Raw genomic sequence first — 14,693 nt, 5'->3', positions numbered from 1 at the left:
CCCTTTTATATATTCAAACTGATTAGTGTATTTTTTTCATTTTTTTTTTTTTTTTTTTACTTTTTATATTTGATCTTACAATCATCCGTTTAAAAAGAAAGGGGTAATATATATATATATATATATACATACATATATAAAGCGTTAAAAACATCCTTCCAAATCGTCCAAGGTACACTTCAAATATACACCAACTGAACTTTCGTATCCAATGCCACCGTTAGATAAAAAAATAAGGAAATTCATATCTAATGCAGTTCGTATTGCCCCTAAAGTTTCATCAAAGGGCGAACTATCAGAATTGCGTAATTGTTTAGCATCTCCATATCCTCAAACAAGAAAAGATGCTATAAAAAAAACAATTCAACAAATGACTTTAGGTAAGGATGTTTCATCTCTTTTCCCGGACGTTTTGACCAATATGGCCACTGCCGATGTTGAACAGAAAAAACTAGTATATTTATACATAATGAATTATGCTACAACACATCCTGAGTTATGTATTCTAGCCGTGAACACGTTTGTTTCTGATTGCAACGACCCCAACCCATTGATTAGGTGCATGGCTATTAGAACCATGTGCATGATTCGTGTTGACAGAATTATGGAATATGTCGAAACTCCTTTGAGAAAATGTTTACAAGACGATAATCCATATGTTAGGAAAACAGCTGTGATTTGTGTTAGCAAATTATTTCAATTGAACGAAGAATTGTGTCTAAATATGGTACATGATGACTTAATCCCAATGTTAGAGAATGAAAGTAATCCGATTGTTTTAAGTAACGCAATGGCCTCATTAATGGAATTATACCCTACCATTAATTATAAAAGTTTAATAAATGATCACAGCAATACAATAATTACAAAATTGTTAAATGCATTGAATGAAAGCAGCGAGTGGGGTAGGGTCACTATATTGAATTCAATTGCCGAGTACAATTCTGTAGACGAAATGGATGCCAAAAAAGTTATAGATAGAGTTGTGCCCCATTTGCAACACGCCAATCCTGCCGTTGTTTTGGGCAGTGTTAAAGTTGTTTTGAAAAATGTGGAATTTTTGTTTACTTCTTCGGCAGCTACTTCTTATCTTCCCAAAGTTGCATCTGCACTAGTTAGCATGATGAGTACGCCACCTGAATTGCAATACGTTGCTTTGAAAAATATTAGAATAATTGTGGAAAAATATCCTACCATACTAACCAAAGAGTATCGTATTTTTTATCTAAAATTCAATGATCCGTTGTATGTCAAGTTGGAAAAATTGGATATTTTAATGCGCATTGTTGGTAACAGTAAAACCAATAACTTGAAACAATATCAATCTTTTTTGCAAGAGCTAAGAGAATATGTTACTGAATTTACCCCAGAATTGGTGAATAAAAGCGTAATGTGCATGTCTGCCTTAGCTATTAAATGTCCATCGTTGAGTCCTGAAATTGTAGAAATTTTAACTACTCAAGTAACATCTTGTCCTGACGACTGCTTAATTGCACTATGTGAGATTGTTAGAAATACTGTTCAGAATTTGGATAGCATAGTTAATTATGCGACAACGGTGTGCGAGGATCTTATTAAGGATGAAAGCAAATGTAATTTAGTTTGGCTAATGGGAGAATATCCTAGCAAGTTTCCGAAATTTAGTCAAGTGATAGGTAATTTTGTTGATTCATTTACAGAAGAAGGTAATTGTACGCAAATGTCTATATTATTAACTGTTGTTAAAAATCATAAGCTTCTAGGGGGTTCTATACTGCAAAAAACTTTAGATATGGGCAGTAAAGAATCCACAGAGATAGATATCAGAGATATGGCTATTATGTATTGGAGATGTTTGTCCATAGATGAATCCTTAATTAGTAAATTAAGTACGGTTACCAATACTGGTGACATGGGTGACTTGCCCAAAATAAGTGATACCATAGAAAAATTTCCCGAACCGGTTTTAAAAGTTTTGTTACAACAACTATCTACATTAGGTTCAGTTTATTTTAAACCCATTAATGAAATGGCAACAGTACAACAAAGTAAATTATTGATGGATAAAAATTCAAATATTATTAGGGGCAAAGACGTTGGAGAATTGGCTAATTTGGCCCAAACTGAGATATCTAAGAATGAAGATATTTTATTGGACTTGAATGGGAATGATGCTGAGAATGCTAACGATGTTAATAACAATAATAGTACTACATTTGATGAACTAAGTGACTTGTTTGGAGGCGTGGAAATAAATAATAATAGTAGTAATAATAATAATAGTACTTTACTAACATCCATTTTCACTAATAATAATGCTAATTCCATAGGAAATAATCATGCCAGTAGTAATAATCAACTAGATCAAAAACTGAATAATAATAATAATAATAATAATAATAATAATAATCCAAACAGCACTAGGAATACTCAAGATTTACTTGATTTATTTTAATCGTACCTACATTAGTAATAATAATAACATATACTTTACGTTTTTTTCCTTTTTTTTTTTTTTTTTTTTTTTTTTTCTTTTCTTTTTTTTTAGATGCCAGTGATTTATGATTAAGTGTGATGAAAAGATGCATATTTTTTCAAGTAATACATTATTTCGTTTCCATAACCATCTCTATTCATTACTGTATATATTTATATATGTTACTTGATTGACCAATTTATTTCTATTAGTTTATTTGATGTTTTTTTAAAAATCGTGCTTTATATTTAAAAATTTTTCATATTACACAGAAGTTATTGAGTTTGCGTATTTTGAATTCTCTCTTCCTCTCTTCCCCCTCCCCCCACCCTCTCTAGCATACACGTATATTTACAAGATGATGCTTTTTTGATGTACCTTCAAATATAAACCCACCTTTCTTTTACAAATGGCTATCATTTTTTCAAACGATCTTCCATAATTTTGATCTTTTTTTGTACCATTAAATCACGTTGCTCGTCCAAGTACTCGTCTGTTTGATAGAACAACACACATTCTGCCATTTTTTCCTTTTGTGGATTGCATTCAGGAAACACTTTGATACCATTCTGCTTAGCACAGTCAGCCATAGCTTTGATAAAAATATCACATTTCTCATATGCCATTTTTTTTAAATTGGTTCTAGCTTCTTGTTCATCTCTTGGACCTAAAACCCATAAAGGTAATCTATGGGATTTTCTATATTCGTTGGAGGTTTGGTTGGTATCAGAAATTATATTTTTGTTACTTGAACTGTCATTTGAAACAGGGGTGATATCCTTTGTAGTAGACATGAGGGTGATAAAGTATAAGCTGAGTTAGGTAATATTTTTTTTTTTTTTTTCAATTGTTGTATATTTCTCTATTCAGGTATTTAATATGAATTGGAAAGCTGTGTTTTTATTGTTATATACAATTATTCAAGCTTGATTGAATAATTCTTAAATGTTAATCCAAGAATTTTTTATTTTTTTTTATTTTTTTGGTTGTTCGGTTTAATTTATTTTTTATTTTTAAATCAGGCAACAAACAAACGAAAAAGAAAACAGAAATTTTTTTTTTTATTTTTTTTATTTTATTTTTTTTTTTTTTCCTTGAAATTGAAACTCGTTCTTTGTTGGATTTGCCTTTTCTAACGCCAATTATTCGAATATTCAAAGTCAGTTCATCAGTAAAAGAAATAATCTTTTTTTTTTCTTTTTTGCATAGGTATTTCAAAACAAGTGAAAAAGGAAAATAAATAAATATCTAGTCATGTTTGGTTGTTTTAAAAGTACCAAACCTGCTTTGGGTGGGTTGTTGTGGAAAATACCATGGAAGATGTCCAATTTACAAAAAGCCAGACAAAGAGGTAGATTGCAACAGGTTGATAAAGTTTTAGATAATCTAAAGTTAGGTTTGCATGTCTCTCGTTGTGAAAGTAAAAATATTCCTTTTGAAAAAAGTATAGTTATGAAGAAATTACTAAAACCAAGAGTTAAAAGTTTAGCATTTTTAAGTAAACCCAAGAATTTTCCAAGAGAAGAACAAATGAGCCCTGTTGACAAATATACTATTTATTCCAAATATAGTAAAGGGTACAGAAAGGGCATTCACAAAGTTCCTAAATGGACAAGATTATCAAATAGAAGAAATCCACAATTCTTTTAGACGCAGCACCTATTATTCTGTGCTGTAATTCAGGTTGATTTTACAAGTGTCCAACTATTAATAATAAGACTTCCATGTATATATTATCTATTTTTAAATATCTATATAAGAAATAAGAAATAGAAATAAAGAATGAATTTTAATAAAGAAAAAATCTTTTATTATTATTATTATTATTAGCAATGGTAGTAGTAATTCATAATTTATCCCATATATATTTGGCTTTCATGAAATTGCTTTTATTGGAAGTATCTTCATCTTCATAGTTGTACACTTCATTTTCTTTGATAAATAATTGGTGCTTCTCCAAATCAATTAACAATCCCAAACTCTTAAATAACTGAAGTTTTAGGAAGTTAGTCGTGTCTTTATCCAGATTATGAATATCAGATCCATTTGTATTATCAGTATTTTCTACATATTCTTTTAGATCAGCATCCAATTTATTCCGTAAAATCATAATATCATTTTGCAAAATATTAATATTTTTAGTTACTTGGTCTATTTCTCTATCAATATCTAGACATTTTTTTTCATTTGTTATGTGTTTGTCATTTAAAACTTTGATATTGTCAGATAGATCATTATACTTTTCATTTAAATTTACTAGTTGTCCAGTTTTAAGCTGTATATTTTGATCAAATGTATCGTGTAATGATTCTAAAGATTCTTTTATTTTTCTTATTGAGCTAGGTGCTGCTGTTTTAGTATCTCTATTTAACGTAAATGTTGTTTCTCTCAATAACTCAGTAGCTTCTTTAATTGTAGATACAGTCATATGCTGGCTTTTAAAATTGATTGTTTATATATGTATGATATGGGATAATCTATTTTACTTGGACATCGAAGCAACGAAGCTTTGAGATACAGAAAATATAAAATTACAAATTAGAAAAAAAAAAAAAAAAAAAAAAAAAAAAAATAAATCAATAAAAAAATGGATAAAAAAATGGATAAAAAAATAGATAAAAAAATAGATAAAAAAAATAGATAAATGGCTCCATTAAAAAAAAACCAATTTAAAACAACAACAAAGTTATAGATTGTTGAAATTATTTATTCAACTTAATAAAACTAAAATATAGTGCATAGATATAGAAAAAATAAAAATAAAATAAATTATGTCCAAAGTTATTAACACATCAGGTACAAATATGCCCACCAGTAATACAAATATTAATAATAATGACTCTGCAAATTGTTTGGATACAGACACCCCATTGCTAATAAAACAACGTTTATATAAAAATTTAGCTACTCAATTGCAAAAATTCAAGGAACAGATTTCAATAACTCAGCAAGAATTGTTATTTTTAAATCAGGTAGCTAACAGAGATGTAATTGGCCGTATCGGCGTATTAAATGGGTCATTATTGATGGGTGCTAATAGATATTTTGAACAAGAACTAATACATGACGCTTTTAATGATGATGAAAATAACAATGATGCTTAAAGTATATATATAGATGTTAATGCGCTTTAATATTTTATAATTATATTTTATACATAAATATCATATAAAGAATGACCAAATTATACAAAACTATCTTTATTTTTTTTTTTCTTCTTTCCCCCCCCTCTCTAAATTGTAACATCGTCTTTTATTACCTATGTGTTTTAGTACTATTGGCATTATTACTAGCCTTGATGGCGGCCCTCTTCTGTCTTCTTTTAGCTTCAAATTCATGCCATTCTTGATCATCAGCAAACGTCATTCTTTCAGCTAATGGTTCGTTTTTATTGAAGAAATCATGTTTTAGACATTTATCAGCATTCCATCTTTTATTTTGATCATAAGTCAATAAGCCTTGACACAATTCCTTCACATCATCTTGAGAAAGCTTGTTTAAAAAAGATATAGTAGGTGCTGTGTTTAGATTTCCCAAAAGCATAAAGGTCCAAGGAAATTCAAATAGCTGAGGTAAATTTTCCAAGGTCGGCATCCCCAACTTCATGACTATGTCATAAAAGGTTTCTAATTCGTTTGTACCTTGGAATGGCGATTTCCTGTTAAGCAATTCTAAAAGTAAGCATCCACATCCCCACATATCAACTTCAAATCCATATTTCGTAGTACCCAATAGTAATTCCGGTGGTCTATACCATAATGTGATTACTCTATTTGTAAAATTTCCCTGTTTATTACCTATACAATATGGGTTGAGATATTCCTCATGTCCTAGGAGCACATTAGTAGACGAGGAGCTAGTAACATTTGGAATAAACCTCGCAAGGCCAAAATCCGTTATTTTAACTTGACCCAGCTTGTTCACTAATATATTCGAACTTTTGATATCCCTGTGAATTATTCTATTATAGTGTAGAAACGATATACCCTTTAATATTTGTTGGAAAATGTCCTTAACGTTTGACATTTTTATTTCTAGCGAACTAAAGTTTAATAAGGCCATTAAATCCAATTCGCAATATTCGAAAACCATGTTGATGCTTTTACTGGTTGTATGACTTGTGTCTGAGTCTATGCTGTTTGGAACATCAGAAGCAGTGGAATCCTTGATGATTCCATCGTGGTTCTTCACACGAGTTACCATTATTTCATCCAATAAACTAATATTTTTGTTATCCTTTACATCGTGTTTGTCTACCATTTCTTTACCGTTTTTTCCAAGGTCTGCCCCTTTATCGTCCTTCAAATAATTATTCATAGAATTTGTATCAGTTTGGGATACCATTTGTAATAACTTTATTTCTCTAATCGATGTTATAGGGAAACCATCTCTTTCATTATCTAATCGTAATTTTTTAATCGCCACTAGAAAGTTTCCGTGATTTTTACTATTGGTATCGACATTGTTAGAAACAACACTTTCATCTGAATAATTTGCATGCTCACATTTGTAAACTTTCCCATAAGTTCCCTCGCCAACCTGTTGCAACTTTTTAAAGGCAGGATATCCGCAAGTTATGCAATATCTTTGTTGTTGTCGTTTAATATCTAAAGTTTTATTTTTTGCCGTTATCGGTATTACCGTTGCTCTGGGGCCTTTTGGTAAATTATTCAAATCAAATGTTCTAGTTCTGTTATTATTGGTGCTAATACCGCTATTTGGATTAAATCTACTAGATCTAATACCACCAGTATTATTATTATTATTATTATTATTATTGTTATTATTGTTATTATTGTTATTATTGTTATTATTATATCGGCTCAATACTTGTGGGGCATTGCTATAATAATTATTGTTGTTACCATCGTAACGTGGTCTTTTAGTATAATAGTTATCTCTTGTATCTCCTCTTGCCCCTACCCTTCCTACTCCCCCTCTTCCTCCCCTATAATACCCAGTGTTGTTATTGCTTTTATAGGGTCTTTTATTATAGTTATTTCTATATGACATTTTGATGGAAGTTTAGTATATGTATATATATATATATATATATATTTCAGTTCCCTCTAGTTGTAATTTTTAAGTTCGGTTTTTTTCAATACAAATTTAATCCATATATATATATATATATATATATGTAAAACACAAAAAAAAAAACAAAAAAAAAACAAAAAAAAAAAAAAACTTAATAGAGTATTAAAATTATAATGGATAATAAATATTTGGGCCAGCTGTATAGATGTAGGCCACTGGTAATTTCAATATTCGATAGCTTGAAATAAAAAATCTGTAAAAATCGGGATGAGCTTTTGTTATCCTTTTTTTTTTTTTTTTTTTTTTTATTATTATTATTATTATTATTTAATTTTCAACAATGGTTTTTTGTTATTAATAGCCCTTTCTGTTATATTTCTATGTGATTTAGAAATAGCTTACTTGTTGTTATATATATATATTTAGTGATGTATTTTGGTTTATTGAAGGATATTTCTTTTCAACAGCAAAATGAAACTAAAAAGAGTAGAAAACTACAAATAGTTTAAATTTTTTTTTTTTTTTTTTTTTTGTTTTGTTTTTTTTTTGAGATTGAAAATAAAATATTATTAAAGGCGCCTCCCACCCACAAGCAAGCCCTAAATAAGGTTTTTATTTAACTACTCGCCAAAATGTTTTCGCCGTGGATAAACCAAGTATAACAATTTGTCCGAAAGATCCGAACACGACTTTTAAACCGGAGATCGTAATAAATAACTAATTATCCAATCTGTTTCTTTTATGTCTTGATTTTGACACTAATAATTAAGAGATAGGATGTTTTATCTATTGCAAGTAAGCAAATATTACTCCTCAATTCTACATATTTATGTTCATATTAATTAGCTAATTATATTCCCATTGTGTTTTATTATATAATGCATGTATAACAATATATATCAGTAATATATACCGCTTAATAAAACGAGGGATTAAATAATAATAATAATAATGATAAGTTCAAATAGACAGCCTTTTACTATGCTTGATTAATTTGATATTAGTAACGCTGTTATTCCTACTATTATTAGCACTTCCAACAGTAGTATTAATTTTATTAGCAATTCTACTTTGATCATGTTGTTGGTTCTTGCAACCAGTCAATGTGCGGTCATTGACACTGCCAATAGTGTTTACAGCAGTAATATCTTCACTATTTGAATTCCAAAATTCAATAAACTTTAAAACATGAGGATAAACCACCTGATCGACATCATCACCCCAGATAATGTCTAAATGCTCATGATTTTTAACACACACTTTGAAGGTGCTTGATTCTGGCAAGTTCTTCATCATGATATTAATGGCTGATTCCCCCACCAAAGAGTCAGTCTCTCCATATATTAAAAGGACTGGTATTTTGATATTCGTTTTTGTAGGAAACCTCATCGCATTGAATAGGCTGTCGTCATTCAGGTGACGTGATGATATATCTTGAAACATTTGGAATTTTTGAGCATTTAAAATTTGAAACCAATGTACTACACATTTAACTGAGGTAGGACTATACAATTTCAAATAAGCAACTTTTTCACATTTATTAATATTATGTGATTCCCAATTAAACAAAAATTTATTTGCCAACTTAATAGACTTGATGAAAAATTGCAATGGTAACGCTTTGGACCAAATAGTGTTTGCACTTGGTAATAATATTTTTTTACCAAAAAACAAATATATCAATTGAGGCGACGTTTTCATTAAAGTATCTACAATGGGATTATACAATCCGGGAGGTGTCATCGCAGGTGCCAATGCTATAAAATTGTTAATTTTGGAGTTCAATTCTGGATGCAAACTTAGAGAAGCAAAAATTTGGGCCGAACCTTGTGAAAACGCAATTATTGAATTAATTTGCTTAACATGGGTTATATTTAATATATAATCAATTGTACTTGGTATGTCAAACATAGCAAATTCATCAATACTAAAATCCCAAAATTTTTCTTCATTAATTGATCTATCCACGTGATACGCAGAATATTTATTCCCTCTATTATTTCCCAACCAAATATCATAATTTTTCAAATAATATAAATATAGTGGTAAATTACGTTCTCTGTTGCTGTTATCATCATGCGTATGACACAGCCATATATCTGAACACATCAATAACCCATGATGTAAATAAATCACACCATTACTGCCATTAGCATTAATATTGCGTGGTGGTATTCTATGTAGGGTAAGTAAATAGCCATCCTTCGTAGTTACGATATGTTCTTCCATTTTCAAATTTGGATCCAACAGCTCGAGCATTTCCTTTATGTTTTTAGAATTAATTAATTTTAATTCTTCTTTTGAAATGCTGCCGTTACTAGTACCCTTGCCATCATTAGTAATTCCTGGTACTATGGTGTATATTATTAAATTTAATATATATTGAGAGAATTTGGTTAGTTTTCTCGGCACAAATATTGACACAAATATAGACAGTAATTTTTCGGTGTATACTAAAAATATAAGTAACCATTCATTTAATGTTAATCTGCCAACAAAGGGTATCATTTTTAATTATTTGTGGTTTTTCTGTGTGATAATTGTTATGAAGTGAAAGATATGTAAGTGTATTCGAATGATTGTCCTGAATTTTTATTTCATAATATATATATATATATATAAATTTTTTTTTAATATCTGGTTATTTATATATTTACCTATTTGTTCGAAAATATGCCCCTTTTCACGTATACGATTTTTAAAATATATTTGATTTTTTTGAAATAGCAATTAAAAAAAAAAAGAAAAAAAAAAGAAAAAAAAAAAATAAACTGACCCAAAAATATGGTTTTACGGCATTTTGTAATACCGAAATGCACACGGATAAGCGCATATGTCGGCTTTCAGAAGATACAAGATACTTTTGGTGCTGTAATTATTCAAATATAACTTTTACAATGTTATTTTGTTTCTGTTCTTCTGCAAGCCATAGAGCATTTATAGCTCAAGGTACCTAGATTTGGGTATAATTGGGAAATAACATTAATCTAACTAAAAGATTAAAATATATATATGGAAATATTATACTAATATTGGAAACTATTGATAAATAAATAAATAAATAAATAAATAAATAAATTAAATAAATAAATAGATAAATTTAACTAAATCATTAAATCTAAACCCCCAAGCTAAACAAGTATGAACCAGCTACAGCAGTCAAAGCCAAAACGGCATAACCTGTTTTGTAAATACCAGGGATGGTAAAAGCCTTACCAGTATCCCAAATCAGATGTCTAATACCATTACCGAAATGGAAAGCAAATATATAAGCAAACCCACCCTTGACAGTGTAGTCAAACCAGGCTGGGATTTTTTCATGATAATATTTAACTAATTTTTCAGTATTCAAGCCCAAATTGAATAATGAAGAAACACCAAAGGCAATTGTGGTACCAAAAAAGACAAACCCCATAAAAACACCGCTAACACGATGAACAGAAGACAAATACCATGTTAATTGTGGTTGATAAATGGTCAAATGTGGGGAAATTGGTCTGGCACCACGTTGAGCCTCTAGTAATTTTTGAGCTTGAACAGTGGATGTAGATTCTGTATTAAATAATCTTCTAGTAGAAACAGTGGTTAATCTTTTCATAGCTACTGATTTAGTAGCAGTAGAGTTTAGTCCAACAAATTTAAACATAACTTTTATTTTGTTTTTTTCCTATGGGTTTATTATGTGAAGTACCTGTTGTGTCTTCTTCTTAACGTTTATGTTAAAATCAATAGGAATACATTTAAGAAAGAAGAAAAAGAGGGGGGAGAAGGGGAAAGAGAATTATAGAGATAGAAAAGAAAAAGAAGAAGAAAAGATGGGAATAAAATGATAGAAACTAATTCCGTTAAAATAAATATAATCTGTGTTCTGTAAAGACTTTAAGTCAAAAGAAAGAAAAAAAAAACAAACAAAAAAAAAAAAAAAAGGCAGTTGGAAAAGAGTGAGAAGAAAAAGAAATAAAAAAAAAAAAAAAAAAAATAAATTAAATATATAAATTTGATGATCGTTTAAAAGGAAGGAAAGATGGCATGGATATTGCACGATCTTTCGCTCTTTAAATTGTTTAATATTATTATTATTATATATTTTTATCCCTCTTTTGAAACCAGAAAAATAAATAAATTTAATATATGTACGCGCATTATGTTAAAGTAACCGAAACAAAGAAAATAAATCTCACACACAACCAAACGGACAATCTCGGTGCCGATATTTTTACAATCTATTTTTACCCATTACACCGCTTCCCCTTATTTTTCTACACATTTATAAAAACATTGCTACATCTTGTCCAGAACCGTTCTTAAAGTGTTCATTAACATAATATCATCTGGCTCTAAGTCGTTAACCAATGTAGGAGGTGTATTTGTATTTAAAGTTGCTTCACCACTATCATCTTCTTTGTTAGTGGGTATCGCTAAACAGTTGTCCTTCTTGTCATTCCCAATATTAGCGATTGAACAATCGGCCATTTGTTGTTGTTGTTGTTGTGGCGCTGTCGATGACTGTGTTTTTAAAGCTTGTTTATCATTATCGTCATTCGTATTAATAGTGACAGCAGTAATAGGCGTCTTCTTTTTTCTGCCCCTTGTATTACCACATTTGCCCTTTACTGATTTCCTTCTTGGCTTAGTGCTTGTAGTGGTAGAGGTCTTGCTAATATTCTCAGTCGAAATGGTATTTCTTCTGCCCCTATGTTTCTTTTGTTTTGTTGCTGTGCTAAGGTTGCCGTTATCCAAACTAACTATAGGACTTAAACTTATACTGGTGGAAGATGGCGTTAAACTTTGAGGCGATGGAGAAAAAAATAAATTATCTGTCATGATAGAAGTACTATTGGAAGATGCGTGACTCGCATCAATGTTGGCATTGGGCAAAGTTTCAAAAAACCTATTATTTAGCATATCATCTATAAGCATAATGTTGCTACTCTCTGTGCTAACAATGTTTGTATCAGCTGGTGCAGAAGTAGTACTTGCTTTGCTAACAGAAGTGGCGGATTTCTTTCTTCTTTTTCTCTTAATCCCTGTAGCAGTAATATTATTATTATTATTATTATTATTACCGGCAGCCACGGTAATACCAGTACTATTGGTATTTGTTGTTGTATCTGGTGTATTATTTTGGGTCGTGGCTGTAGTTGTGGTGGTACCGCTTGTTGGTGTAATATCGTCAAATATTAGCAACGCTTCTAACTTGGGTAAGGTTGTGTCAAACATTATAGGATTATCTTCGATAGGTAAATTAAAGGAAGTATTTTCCAGAATACTTTTATTATTATTATTAGCAGTAGTAGTAGTGGCAGTGGCAACATTAGTATTACCATGATTGTTATTATTGCCGTTGTTGGAAGCAGTTTTGCTGTTATTTTTATCATTAGAAGTATGAATCGTAGCAACAACACTGTTATCCATATTCATAGCACCTTTATGAGTATTGTTTTTATTTATCAAGGTACTTTTCCTTCTATTGTTCACAGACTCAACAGTAATGTTTTCGTCCCCTTCCACTTGCTTTAATTTTTGTTGTTTTTGTTGAGTTAATGATGCATTTATCACTTTTTTGTTCTGTAATTTTAATTTTGTCTCCTGATTAACTAAATAGTGAGTATATATTTCAATTTCCTGCTTTATTTTGGCTATAACTGATTTTAGTTTCCCATTTTCTTGTAATACGCTTTTCCATTCCAGTTCTAATTCTGCATAGATCTCGGCTTTGGTCTTCCTTTTTTTTTTAGTAACTGTAGGAGTAATCTCATTACTAACAGTGCATCCACTGTTTGCAGAAATAGGAATGTTACTTTTTTTCTTGTTTTTTTTGGTATTACATGCTATATCATCTAGCGAGGATTTTTTCATTGAATTCGTTCTTTGTACACTGTTATTATGTCTGTTCTTTGTTTTATTCTTATTTTGAGAGGTATCAGTATCATTAGTATCAGAACCTTCTTTAATTTCTGTGAAATCCACAAAGTTATGGGCACCGGTATTATTGACCTTTTTAGTGTTTGTATTACGATTATTTATTTCTTTTATCGGTACCTTGGTAGTATTCGTATTTAGTGCTAACTTAAGCAAATTTTCATTAATACTATTAGTAATACTCATGTTTTGACTTCTTCCACCCTCACCAAGGGTAGATGCTGTACTATCCATACTATAACTTTGAATAAGCTTTTTAGCAGTAGTATTGTTGTTATTTTTGTTTTTAATTTCGTTGTTATCGTTCCTAGTGTTATTGGTATTGTTATTGTTATTGTTATTGGTATTGGTATTCATATTATAATTTGAATTATTTAGTGGTAATGTATCATCCAATGTCCATTGCCTTGATGTGGTTATAATGATATTCTTTTTTTGTTGTTCTACATTATTATTTTTTTCAATATAATTGACAATATTCTTGGAATCAATAGTTAAATCAGCAGTTAACTCAGAATTAGCGGTATTATTAATGCTTTTTTTGTTATTACCATTTATGCTACACATCATTCTATCCCATAAATATATTTTAACTTTGGATTCATTTAAAAAATAAAAAAAAAATTTTTTTCTTTATATTTTTAATGCTATATACTGTACAGTTATTATAGTGATGTAGTAATAATTAAATAATACTTTAGTAGTAGTTTTGTTCAATTAAAATTAGTTGTTCGTAAGTATTTTAATTATAATATATTTTTATTATTTGATATAGCAAGGAAATAGATAATTTTTTTTCTTCTCTCTCTCTTTCTCTCTCTCCTTATTTTATTCTTTTTTTTTTTTTTTTTTTTTTTTATATATGTATATTTATTTTTGTGGGGGGGGGGGGGGGGAGAAAGCAGGGAGAAGTGAAAGAAAGGAGTAAGAATTGAAAGAAAGGAGTGAGAATTGAAAGAAAGAAGTGAAAAAGTGCGGGTAGGTTGTGGGCTTGAACGTGGAAAGTAAAAAGATGTGGAGTGTAAAGCTAAGTTGTGGGGGAGAGGAAAGAAAGAGAAGTATGAAAAGGGCATCTAATTGGAAAAGGAGTTAAAAATGAAAAAATGAAAACTAAAATATCCAGAACCCGATCCCCTCAACCCGATCCCCTCAACCCGATCCCCCGAACCCAGATTTAAAAAAAAAAATTAAAAAATATATTTAATAAAAATGAAATTAAATAAGTAAGATATGCCATATATAATTTAAATAAACTACCACCACCCATTACGCACCCTTT

General features: G+C 29.7%; 9 protein-coding genes across 9 annotated transcripts; 3 read left to right on the top strand and 6 right to left on the bottom strand.

Annotated features, from left to right (window-relative positions):
* Window positions 1–211: 211 nt before the first annotated feature.
* APL2 (Apl2p) lies at window positions 212–2,434 on the top strand (the record flags this gene model as incomplete). The annotated part of the gene is made up of 1 exon (XM_046079200.1): window positions 212–2,434. The coding sequence occupies one exon, from the start codon at window positions 212–214 to the stop codon at window positions 2,432–2,434; it is 2,223 nt and encodes a 740-aa protein (XP_045933637.1).
* A 437-nt stretch (window positions 2,435–2,871) lies between these two features.
* Window positions 2,872–3,249, bottom strand: CMC1 (Cmc1p; the record flags this gene model as incomplete). Its single annotated transcript, XM_046079201.1, has 1 exon — window positions 2,872–3,249. One exon carries the CDS (start codon window positions 3,247–3,249, stop codon window positions 2,872–2,874), a length of 378 nt encoding a protein of 125 aa, XP_045933636.1.
* Window positions 3,250–3,709: 460 nt separating this feature from the next.
* Window positions 3,710–4,105, top strand: MRPL31 (mitochondrial 54S ribosomal protein mL60; the record flags this gene model as incomplete). Its single annotated transcript, XM_046079202.1, has 1 exon — window positions 3,710–4,105. The coding sequence occupies one exon, from the start codon at window positions 3,710–3,712 to the stop codon at window positions 4,103–4,105; it is 396 nt and encodes a 131-aa protein (XP_045933635.1).
* Window positions 4,106–4,301: 196 nt separating this feature from the next.
* Window positions 4,302–4,883, bottom strand: SPC24 (kinetochore-associated Ndc80 complex subunit SPC24; the record flags this gene model as incomplete). Its single annotated transcript, XM_046076750.1, has 1 exon — window positions 4,302–4,883. The coding sequence occupies one exon, from the start codon at window positions 4,881–4,883 to the stop codon at window positions 4,302–4,304; it is 582 nt and encodes a 193-aa protein (XP_045933634.1).
* A 343-nt stretch (window positions 4,884–5,226) lies between these two features.
* HSK3 (Hsk3p) lies at window positions 5,227–5,559 on the top strand (the record flags this gene model as incomplete). The annotated part of the gene is made up of 1 exon (XM_046076751.1): window positions 5,227–5,559. One exon carries the CDS (start codon window positions 5,227–5,229, stop codon window positions 5,557–5,559), a length of 333 nt encoding a protein of 110 aa, XP_045933633.1.
* A 151-nt stretch (window positions 5,560–5,710) lies between these two features.
* On the bottom strand, window positions 5,711–7,468 carry CTK1 (cyclin-dependent serine/threonine protein kinase CTK1; the record flags this gene model as incomplete). Its single annotated transcript, XM_046079203.1, has 1 exon — window positions 5,711–7,468. One exon carries the CDS (start codon window positions 7,466–7,468, stop codon window positions 5,711–5,713), a length of 1,758 nt encoding a protein of 585 aa, XP_045933632.1.
* A 984-nt stretch (window positions 7,469–8,452) lies between these two features.
* TGL1 (sterol esterase) lies at window positions 8,453–10,000 on the bottom strand (the record flags this gene model as incomplete). The annotated part of the gene is made up of 1 exon (XM_046079204.1): window positions 8,453–10,000. The coding sequence occupies one exon, from the start codon at window positions 9,998–10,000 to the stop codon at window positions 8,453–8,455; it is 1,548 nt and encodes a 515-aa protein (XP_045933631.1).
* Window positions 10,001–10,610: 610 nt separating this feature from the next.
* Window positions 10,611–11,138, bottom strand: SDH3 (succinate dehydrogenase cytochrome b subunit SDH3; the record flags this gene model as incomplete). The annotated part of the gene is made up of 1 exon (XM_046081611.1): window positions 10,611–11,138. One exon carries the CDS (start codon window positions 11,136–11,138, stop codon window positions 10,611–10,613), a length of 528 nt encoding a protein of 175 aa, XP_045933630.1.
* Window positions 11,139–11,773: 635 nt separating this feature from the next.
* On the bottom strand, window positions 11,774–13,984 carry SCDLUD_003981 (uncharacterized protein; the record flags this gene model as incomplete). The annotated part of the gene is made up of 1 exon (XM_046076752.1): window positions 11,774–13,984. The coding sequence occupies one exon, from the start codon at window positions 13,982–13,984 to the stop codon at window positions 11,774–11,776; it is 2,211 nt and encodes a 736-aa protein (XP_045933629.1).
* Window positions 13,985–14,693: the final 709 nt, after the last annotated feature.

This window comes from Saccharomycodes ludwigii, chromosome V (assembly GCF_020623625.1).
Source record: "Saccharomycodes ludwigii strain NBRC 1722 chromosome V, whole genome shotgun sequence".
In the NCBI taxonomy this organism is placed as follows: Eukaryota; Fungi; Ascomycota; class Saccharomycetes; order Saccharomycodales; family Saccharomycodaceae; genus Saccharomycodes; species Saccharomycodes ludwigii.
The sequence above is the reverse complement of the archived record's forward strand: the minus strand, read 5'-3'. Positions and strand labels throughout refer to the sequence as shown.